At 41.0% G+C, this 11,366-nt stretch overlaps 1 protein-coding gene across 1 annotated transcript in view; it reads left to right on the top strand.

The window, feature by feature from the left end:
- Positions 1-713: 713 nt before the first annotated feature.
- LOC138090711 (plasma membrane calcium-transporting ATPase 4-like) overlaps positions 714-11,366 on the top strand; it is a 109,008-nt gene continuing 98,355 nt past the window's right edge. The window contains 5 exon segments of the mRNA XM_068986408.1: positions 714-777; positions 2,592-2,662; positions 3,139-3,163; positions 4,289-4,359; positions 6,511-6,573. Of these exon segments, the coding sequence (XP_068842509.1) occupies positions 714-777; positions 2,592-2,662; positions 3,139-3,163; positions 4,289-4,359; positions 6,511-6,573 (294 nt within the window).

The following is an 11,366-nucleotide window of genomic DNA, read 5'->3' as shown; positions in this document are numbered from 1 at the left end:
TGGGGTTGCAAATAGTCATACACGACTGAGTGACTGAACTGAACTGAACTGAACTGAACTGAATTCATTTATTTGACTGCATTGGGTCTTGGTTGTGGCACATGCGATCTTCGTTGCATCATGCAGATCTTTCATTGCAGGGCACTGACTCTCTAGTTGAGGTGCTTGGGTTCAGTAGTTGCAACATATGGGCTTAGTTGCTCTGAGGCATGTGGGACCCTAGTGTGCCGACCAGAGATCAAACCCCCATCTCTTGCATTGTGAGGCAGATTCTTAACCACTGGACTGCCAGGGAATCCCTCCTTTATTTTTCCAAAATTTTACCTACATTTAATCATTCTTGGGCTCGTAACACTAAAAATAAGCCATATTAACATTTTTCCAACTCAGGACAGGGAACTGAGGCAAAGAAGGAACCATATGTCTTTCCCAAATACCTGCTTCTCCTAAATAGGATTTGAATCCAGCCCATCAGGCATGATCTCCATGCTCTGCTGAGCTTCTAGTTCTCAGTTAAACAGAGATGTTTGCCTGCACAACCAGTCTGTTGGGTGCAAGGTGCCAAGTAGGACCTTCTGCTCGGGTCTTCTGCTAGGCGTCTGGTGAGGAAGGGGCCCAGAGGAGTGAACTCTGGGTCAACTGTTATTAGTTTCTGGGTGGTCTTCTGCCAGCAAAATGTCAACAGCTCTCTCCATTATAATGCATTTCCCAGGATGTTTTGCCCAGAAGACCAGAAGAAACATCCCTCAGAGATCAAGAACATCCACTACCAGCTGGGTCAGGAGGTTTCATAGTTGGCCACGAAACAGGCTGCACCCTACAACTGACACAGTTGAAGGTACTGTGGAAATTTTCTCATTAATTTCACTCAAGAATAATTGTTGTAGTATGTTTAGTGTCTCATATTTAAGAAAAAATTATGAAATATTAAGCTATGTTCTTCTTTTATCTCATGTGTTTAAATTGAAACTTACTATCTCTGTTGGCACTGTTTTAACTATGGGAGGAAAGATGCATTTTAAATTCAACATTTGGTTCATGCTCAAGATTGGAGATGGTCTGTAGCTATGGTTTGGACATTAGCTAACTTTTTTAACATAAGCTGTGATATCTTCCTCCCTGAAGTCATGTTTCAAGATTTCTTTAAATTATTAAACTTTACTTAGAACAGGATTACATTGACATAAAGGTTATACAGATAATATAGTAAATTTCTCTACCCTATCACTTCAATTTCTGCTATCATATGATACTCACAGATAACATTTATTTCTTCCATTTATTATAATTAGTGAGATAATAAGTTTTTAGTAATTAAAAGTCCATAGCTCACCTTAGATTCACACTTTATATTGTTACATTCAGTGGTATTTTAAATATGCACAATATTATTTATCACCATTATGGTACCATATAGAAATCTGTGCACTAATGTTCACAGTGTATTATTAGCACTCAAATGATAGAAACAACCCAAAGACCATCATGTGATTAATGAATGTAAGAAATATGATATATATTCGAATGGAATATGAAAATGAATTAAAGATTGAAATATGCTGCAAAATGAATGGACCAAATAATACAAAATGTATAATGGTTAGTGAAATAAGGCAGGCACAGAAAAACAAATATTGTATGATTCCACTGGTTTAAGGTACATAGGATAGGCTAACTCACAGAAACTGGAAATAGAAATTATGCCAAAGCCAGGAGGCAAGAAGGAAGGTGGATTATGACTTAATGGGTACAGAGGTTGTATCGGATCTGATGAAAAATATTTAGATTTAGACGGTGTTGGTAGGTACACCACATTGTGAGTATAGAAAATGCTATATAACTTTTTCATTCTTAAAAGTTATGAAAATAATAAATACAATATATCTTTTATCACATTGCTCAATTGCTAAGTTGTGTCTGACTGTTTGTGAGCCCATGGACAGCAGCACACCAGGCTTCCCTGTCCTTCACTATCTCCCGGAGTTTGCTCAAATTCATGTCCATTAAATCGGTGATGCCATCCAACCATCTCATCCTCTGTGGCCCCTCCTTTTCCTCCTGCCCTCAATCTTTCCCAGTATCAGGGGATTTTCCAGAGAGTTTGCTCTTCACATCAGGAGGTCAAAGTATTGAAGCTTCAGCATCAGTCCTCCCAATGAATATTATTTAGGGTTGATTTCCTTTAGGATTAACTGGTGTGATTTCCTTGCTGTCCAAGAACTCTCAAGAATCTCTTCAGCACCACCATTCTAAAGCATCAGTTCTTTGGCACTCAGTCTTCTTTATGGTCCAGGTCTTACAACTGTACATGGCTACTGAAACATAGTGTGTTTTTTACTGTTTACCTTTGTCAGACTGACAATTTCAAGTCGATCAGGTTCCCCTTAGTTAGAAAGTTAAAGGCTTTCTGAATCATTTCTGAAATATCTATCTCCTTAGCCCTCCCCCACCCACCAGGAAGGTTGTCCAACAGATTTCAGACCACACTTATTAAGCACCCACATCCGTACACTCCCCCCAAATGTCTGCATTAATAAGGTCTTCCCGGTCAGAATCACAGGTGTTGTGACAATCCCTCTATGTCCTCCTAGAGCTCCCTGAGGATCAGCTGGAGGAGCTATCCAATTCAAAGTTGGAGGAAGAGGCTTTGCCCACCTCTGTGGTAAGTGCTCCTTATTTATCTGAGATAAAAGTGTTGCTTTATGACTTTACTTTTTTGCTGAATTCGGATAAAGTTTCAGAATATTCAAGACAGCTGATATGGTTTTTAATTTGATGGATTAATCTTGAGTCTTTCTTGGCAGATAACTTATTCAAAATAACATTTTGAACAAATAACAGTGTAAATTAAAAACTGTAGTTGGGAGAAATTTCCTCCGTAGAAAATGTTCTTTCTTGAAATAAAATTTTTAATTGCTGGTTAAGGTGGGCTGGAGAGATTTTCTAGGGAAGACTCCAGCCTTTCCCACAGGCATCCTCTGTTTTCTTTTGGGCTATGACTAAACAACATTTTGAGTTGAACAAAGAAACAAACTTAAACCATTTGGTTTTATGAGAGAAAAACGAGAATGAAAAACCTGAATGCATAATATTGAAGATGCTGGCATCCTGACACTGTTTTCTTTTCTCTACTCACAGGCATGCAGAGCAGCCTACGCACAAGGTAAATATTCATGGATCATTCCTCTGCTGAGGAACAATCTAGTTGATGAAGGTGGGGCTCTCTGACTGGCTCTGTTTGGAGAGTCACCCTGATGCTGAATTACTACAGGGGGTGAGGGCTGGGGTGCAGAGAAGAGACTGATCTCAAAGAAAGAACAGTGTCTATATTCAGTGATCCCTGAAAACAACTCCATCATTTAGAAGATGAGGGTTTGCGTGAATCAGGGTTGGGGGCCCATGTGTGGGCCCATGTGGTGTGATTGTGAAGCTCTCTCTGTGTGTGTATGATTCCTCAGTAGATGTTTCCTTCTTACACACAACAAGACCTTACCTGCCCTTATTATTCAGCCTTGAAATCCTAGTCATGCAGCAAGGGGGTCCCTGAATCTATGTTTATGCCTGGAGGTACTGGCAGCTCCAGAGGTCCAGACTGTGCCCATCATTTTAAGTTGGGCTCAGTGGTCATGAAGCCAGGGCAAACACAGGTGTATTAATAGCCAGCTTTGGCAAGGTCATTAGTGTGAAAGTCACCATAATGAACTGATCCAAAAATGTAAGACTTCTGTGAGTGTGGACAGCCTCTGACTCAGTGGACATGCAAACATTACTTGGAAAATGAAGACTGAAAAATAAAATCACAGGATTGATAATAGCTATTTGGAAAGGTAGGATTGAATTCAGTCATCTAACAGAGTTTGCTTTTAATCCAGAACAAAGTCTCACAAAAGACTCAGTAAGTGCATTAGCTATAATGGTGGATCCTGGGGAGGCCGTGATCTACGAAGGAATCTAGAAGACAGGGACGATGTAGCAGAAACTCTAAACAGGCAGGAGGGTCATGAGTCTCCGTCACTGAAAGCTGGCGTGCACTTTCGTGTTTCTTTTTTCCCAGCCGTTAGGGTTTCACTAGATAAAAGGCATAATCTGTTTCATTTCTTTCCTGTTCCCTGCCTTTTGCTCTCCTCCTCCTTTTGCAAAAAGGATGATTCGAAGGCAGCTCAGTTCATAGTTACTGACCTCTTTACACATACACTCTATCACATGTCCCCATCAAAAAAAAAAAAACTGCTGAGTGATTGGTGAGCAGCCTTACCATTGTTTTTATGGCTATTCTGTGTCCATCTAGGTCCCCAGAAGGTCCTGGTGGTGGGCGTGCACCAGGCTTCGGCTGAGGAACAGCCTCTGTGGACCCTGAAGGTAAGGTTATCTGTCTTTATTGGGATAAGGCTGTTGCTTCACTTTTTTAATTTTTTTAAGTGGAAAACAGTTATAGTAATCTGACAATGTATATTATCACTAATGTATGCAATTCCTTGACTGGGGAAAAATTGAAGATGAGTCTATTATCAACACAGACTTGATTCAAAAGGACATTTAAAAAATAACAGTATCAGTTACTCTGTAGATACTTTCCTCAGTATAAATTTTTCCTGCATCAAAAATAATTTTGTAATTGTTAGTCAAATTGAAAGTGAAAACTCTTACGTGAAAGAGTTCAGCCTTTTCAACAAGGGTCCTTTCTGTTTTGTTTTGGAGCCATTGACTTAAAGAGTTATAGTAATCTAAGGACAAAAATTAGATAACAGAAGACTTACCAGCAGAGAACACATGATGCTGACATCTTCATATTGTTTCCTTCTCTTTAATCACAGACTCACGGAGCAGCATATGAACACGGTAAATGTTCAGGGGGATTATCCCTTTGCTAAGGAACAATCTAGTTGTTCAAGGTGGGGCTCTCTTGCAGACTACGTTTGGAGAGTCGCCCTAAGGCGGGTTTCCTACAAGGGGTGGGAGGCTGTGGGATTCGGAGAAGAGATTGATCTCATGGAAAGAACATGTCTGTATCTATAGTTTCTGGGAAAAACTCTGTCATTTAGATGCTGTGGGTTTGTGTGAATCAGGCTTGGGAGCCCATAAATTGGCACATGTGGTAAGATTTTGAAGCTCTGCCTGTGTGTGTTTCCTCAGTAAATATTGCCCTCATACAGCACAAGTCAACTGTGAACTTTCTAAACACTTCTCATCACCACTGCACACTGGCTATACATTACCTGATTCTTTCCTCAGCTCAGCCATTCCTCAAGTTTGGTTAATATTCATTTTCCTCAGTTGGAGATTGTGCTGAGAAAAATGGCCCAAGCTCTTGACCTCCTAAGTGGACAAGACAAACAGAGAACCAAGGGGTGGTCCCAGTGTGTCTGTTCTGGACCCCTGACCTGTACTGACCACTCAGCCTTGAAATCCTAGTCACCGAGCAAGGGGCTCCTTGCATCTATGTCCATGCCTGGAGGTACTAGCAGCTAGAAATCCAGACCATGCCCATCATTATAAGGTGGGATCAGAGGTCATGGAACCCAGGGCAAGCATAGGTGAATTAATAGTGAACTTTGGCACAGTCACTAGTCTGAAAGCACCTTGGGACTTTCATCCACCTGGTGAAGTCACATATTCTGAAAGTTGTATGGCTTTGTATAGACAATGTAGGTCATTCTGTTGGTGCTACTTTCATTGCTGAAACAAGGAAAAAAGAAGATTATCATCAAGGAGAGATTTCATTGCACTGGGTGACATTACCATAAGCCTTATAGGGATTAAACCCTGTAGAACACACTCAAGGGAAAGTTTCAAATAGATCTCACAGTAGAACTTGATAGTTAGCCTACTGACAATGCCTCTTGTTGTACATCTCCTGTACACCTGGGTCAGACAGTGTCAGCGTTCACCCCATGCTTCCTCTCCATAATGAACTTTCCCACTAAATGCATGACTTCTGTGATTGTGGACAGCCACTGACTCAGTGGACATGCAAACATTCTTTGGAAAATGAAGACTGGGAAAAAATATTACATGATTGATAGAAGCTATTTGGAAAGATATGATTGAATTCAGCCCTCTTAACAGAGTTTTCTTTTAGTCAAGAACAAAGTCTCATAGAAGACTAGGTAAATATAATAGCTATAACTGAATTCTGTGGCGGGAGTGATCTAGAAAGAAATCTGCAAGAGAGGGGTGATTTACCAGTAGCTCTAAACAGGCAGGAGGGTCATGGGTCGATTTCATTGAAAGCTGGCATGCATTCTGGTGTTTCTATCTTCGACATTGTTTAGGGTATCACTAGTTAAAATGCAGAAGCTCTGTTACATTTCTTTCCTGCTCCTCTCCTTTGCTCTCCATCCAGAAAGTGGATGATTCAACAGCCTTTCAGTCCATAGTTACTAAACTCCCTCATGCACACACTGCACCCAATGTCTCCATCAAACAAACAAACAAACAAAAATACGCAGTGATTGGTGAGCAGCCTCACCTGTGTCCCAATGGCTATTCTGTGTCCCTCTAGCTCCCCAGGAGGACCTGGTGGTGAAACGGCGTGAGGCCTGGGCTGAGAAACAGCCTATGAGGACTCCGAAGGTAAGCTCACCTGGCTTTATCTGGGATAATGGTGTTGCTTCACTTCTTTGTTTTCATTCAGACAAATACAGTTACAGTAATCTGACATATACGTTATCACTGATGTATGCAGTTTCTTGGCTGGTGAAATATTCTGGATAAATATATTATCAACATAGGCTTGATTCAAAAGTACTTTTTAAAAAGATAGCATTTTTGGTACCTGTAGTACTGTAGGTACTTTGCTCAGTAGAAATTTTTCCTGCTTCAAAAATAATTTTGTAATTGTTGCTAAAATCGAAACTTCAGATATTATGTAAGATACTCCAGAGTTTTCAACAGAGGTCCCCTCTGTTTAATTGTGAGAGTGGGCATTGATTTGAAGAGTTTTAGTTATCTGAGGACCAAAATCAGATAACAGAAGACTTACTGCAGAGAACACATGATGCTGACACCCCACACTGTTTGCTTCTCTCCAATCACAGGAATCCGGAGCAGTTTATGAACATGGTAAATATTCAGGGACCATCCCTCTGCTGAGAAACAATCTAGTTGATTAAGGTGGGGCTCTCTGTTGAATTCTGGTTAGAGAGGCACCCTGATGCTGGAATCCTACTGAGGGTGAGGGCTGGGAGTGCAGAGAAGAGACTGATGTCCCAGGAAAGAACAATGTCTGTGTTCTGTGGTCTCCAAAACGACTCCATCATTTAGATGCTGTGGGTTTGTGTGAATCAGGCTTGGGGGCCAATGTATGGGCCCGTGTGCTGAGATTTTGAAGTTGTGTGTGTGTGTGTGTGTGTGTGTGTGTGTCTTTCTTCAGAAGATATTTACCTCTTACACAGAATAAGTCAAATGTGAAGTTTCTAAACACTTCTCATCACCACTGCACACTGGCTATACATTACCTGATTCTTTTCTCAACTCAACCGTTCAAGTTTGCTTAATATTCATTTTCTACAGATGGAGATGGTGCTGAGAAAAGTGATGCAAGCTCTTGATCTTCTAAGTGGAAAAGCCAAACTGAGAACCTGTGGGTGGTCCCAGTGTGACTGCTCTGGACCCCTGACCTGCACTTATCACTCAGCCTTGAAATCCCAGTCATGGAGCAAGGGGGTCCCTGCATCTATGTCCATCCCTGGAAGTACTAGCAGGTCCAGGGGTCCAGACCCTTAAGTTCATTATAAAGTGGGCTCAGTGGTCATGAAATCCAGGAAAACCAAAGGTGAATTAACAGCCACCTTTGGCTCAGTCAGTAGTAAGAATGGAGCCTCAGGACTAGCATCCTCCTGGTCAACTCTGTGGCCTTATGTAGACAGTGTGGGTCATATCTGTTGGTGCTAGTGTGATTGCTTAAACAAGGAGAAAAGCAGATTATAATCAGGGAAATGTTTCATTGTACTGGGTGACATTACCACAAGACTTGCATTGATTAAACCATGTAGCATACACTCAAGGGAAGATATCAAATATATCTCACAGTGGAACTTAGTAGTTAGTCTAACGACCATTACTCTTGTTACAATCTCCTGAACAGCAGAATCAGAGACAGTCAGTGTTCACCCTATGTGTCCTCTCCATAATGAACTGTCCCACTAAATGTATGACTTCTGTGAGTGCAAACAGCCACTGACTCAGTAGACATGCAAACATTGTTTTCTTTTAATCAAGAAAAAAAAATCTCATAGAAAACTTGTTAAGTTCAAGAGCTACAAATGTGGATCTTGGAGAGGCAGTGATATGGGAAAAAAAACCCAGAAGATAGGGGCCATTTAAAAGATGCTCTAAAAAAGCAGGAGGAGGCTCATGGGTCTGTGTCATTGAAAGCTGACATGCATTTTAGTGTTTCTTTTTTCCCCGTCATTTAGGTTATCACTAGTTTAATGCAGAAGCTCTGTTTAATTTCTTTCCTGCTCCTCTCCTTCATCCAGCAAAGAGGATGATTCAACAGCAGCTCAGTCCATAGTTGCTAACCTCCCTCATGCATACACTCTACCACCCTATGTTCCATTAAAAAAAAAAAAAAGAGAGAGAGAGAGAGAGAGAATCACTGAGTGATTGGTTAGTATCCTCACCAAGTGTCCTGACAGCTCAGCTACTCCATGTAGCTAGCTCCCCAGGAAGACCTGATGGAGGAACTGTGCTTTCTCTAATCAACTGTCCCACTATACATATCACCCCTGTTAGTGTGGACAGTATCTGATTCAGTGGACATGCACACACTGTGTATAAAACAAATACTGATATAAAAATATGATATTACTCATAGTGGTTGTTTTTAAATGATAGGAATTCAGTATTATCAAATCTTGTACATTTTATTTTATTTAAAACACTTGATTAGTGAATTAATAGAATAGCACACTTTGCCCAGGATTGAATTCAGTCCTCTACAGAGTTTACTTTTAATCAAGTACAAAGTCTCATAGGAAACATGATGAGTGGAGTAGCAGCAAGTGTGGATCCTGGAATAAGAGTGATCTGCAAAAACTCAAAACACCATGGCAACTTAGCAAGAGCTCAAAATAAGCAGAAGGAGCCATGGGTATCTTTCACTGAACAATACACACATTTTAGAGTTTTCCTTTTTTTAGAATGAATATTTCTTCTTGATTAGGTTCTTCCTAGATAGAAAGCCAAAGCTCTGCTTTCATTTCCTTTCTCCCCCTCTTTACTTTCATTCCTCCTCCAAAGAGGATGGATCAAGTTCAGCTCATGCTTATTAACCTCCTGCATCCATACACACCACCCCGTGTCCACACAAAGTGAAAACCCCCTGCATGATTCCTGAACAGCCTCACCACTGTTCTAACAGCTACTCTGTGTCCCTCTAGGTTTCACTGAGGACCTGCCAGTCAATTCAGCTTGTGACAGGACCGAAGAGACTCCATGTGTCTCCAAGGCAAGCTGTTTTGTTTTCTGGTCTGAGATAGAAATACTTTTTCATTTCTCTTTCAGTAGAATTAAGCTATGATTCTTAATAGAATAGAATCTGTTAGTTTCAGATAGAGATGATTCTCTTGATTGGGATAATGTTGAGTGACAGTCTTATTATCAACTCATGATGTCTCTGTCCCCAGGATATTAAAATTATTAGCATCCATTACACTCTGTAGAGTACAGAGTTCTCTCTCCTGCAGCAATATTTCCTCTAGGAAAAGAAGTCTTCAATTTTCAAACCAAATGGACTTGGAATTTCATCCTCCAGGGAAAGGTCTTGCCTTTGATCCTGAGTATGTGTGCTCTGATCTTGCTGGGTTCCCTGGACTCCACACTGCTCCTCATCAAGTTTTCTACTATCACCAAATGAACCAAAGACTGTGCATCTATATGAAATTACCCTCATAGTGTCTTCTCTTCTGTACTTGCAGGTGGCCCTTTCAGGATGTGAAAGTGGTATGTATTCTAGAATCATTCACTTTGGGAGAAAAAACTTTGTAGTTGAGATAGTTGGGGCTTTCTCACTGGTTTTAGTGTAGAGGCTAAACTGATTCCAAATTCCTGTTGAGAATGAGTTTAGGAGCACTGGTCATAGAAAGTAATTTACAAGTAGAGAACTGTGGCTGATTACTGTACAGGAAGAAGCTGTATTATGGTTAATAGTGTAGGTTTGTGTGCATGGAACTGGGTATGTGTCCATGTGTGAATTTTTTTTTGTGTGTGAATTTTTTGTGTTGTGTTTTCCTCGATATCTGTCACTCTCAACATCACCATTCCTGGTATTAACTCCCCCCCTCAAATTTCCCAACACAATGCACCATAAATGTGTATGTGTTAAAAATTATATATATTCACTGTATGCCTTGATTTTACACCAAGTGAGTACCCTTTTCCCAGGAAGACACATCCCATCACTATTCAGGAAAACATTTGCAGGATTCTTTTTAATTTTTATTAAATGTTTCATTGGCTCTGCTGGGTCTTCGTTGCTGTGCAAGCTTTTCTCCACTTGTGAAAAGCCAGGGCAACTCTCTAATTGTGGTGCACAGGCTTCTTACTTTTGTGGCTTCTTTTGTTGCAGAGCATGGGTTCTGGGGCTCTTGGGCTTCCATAGACTTGGCACGTGGGTTCAGTAGTTGTGGCTTCTGGGCTCTCGAGCATGGGCTCAGGGAGTTGGTGGCAATCAGGGTTAGTTCCTCCACTGCATGTGCAACCTTTCCAGGCCAGGGACTGAGCTCGTATCTCCTGCATTGGTAGATTCATAACCACTGAGCCACCAGGGAAGCCCTACAGGATTCTTAATGTGCAAAACCGTGTTTCAGAAGCCCCTTTACTGTATCAATCGCACCTTCATTTAATAGTAAATCTAATCTCTTAGTAGGTCTTATAACATTTCTTTTGGTCATGATTCATCACTCTGCCACTTCCCTCATTCAAACTCTTTCATATTAGAGCCTCAGAATGAGTCCTTCCCCCTCACCCAAGTCCCCCAGTACAGGATCCCCTGCTGGTACACACATGTCACATCCAGTTCTAGAGGAGTCTGAGAAAGGAGGAGCCTCCGGGCCTAGATGGAGGAAGTTCAGTCCAGCTTTGCCTCTTAAGCTTTGAAGTGTCCAGTCAGTCCTGTTAACTCAATGCAACTTGTTGTCCGGCACAACTCTAGAAATTTTCCATTCTGCAACTAAAATTTCATAACCATTGAACAGACATCCCCTGTGTCAACCTCTTCCCAGCTCTTGGAACCACCATTCTATTCTCTACTTCTTTGAATTTTCCTTTAGATGCCACAAGAAAAAGAAATTTTTCAGTATTTGTCCTCCTGTGACTAGCTTATTTCACTCTTACCAATATCCTCCAGCTTCATTCATTGCTGC

The sequence above is a fragment of the Capricornis sumatraensis genome, chromosome 14, assembly GCF_032405125.1.
Source record: "Capricornis sumatraensis isolate serow.1 chromosome 14, serow.2, whole genome shotgun sequence".
In the NCBI taxonomy this organism is placed as follows: Eukaryota; Metazoa; Chordata; class Mammalia; order Artiodactyla; family Bovidae; genus Capricornis; species Capricornis sumatraensis.
The sequence above is the reverse complement of the archived record's forward strand: the minus strand, read 5'-3'. Positions and strand labels throughout refer to the sequence as shown.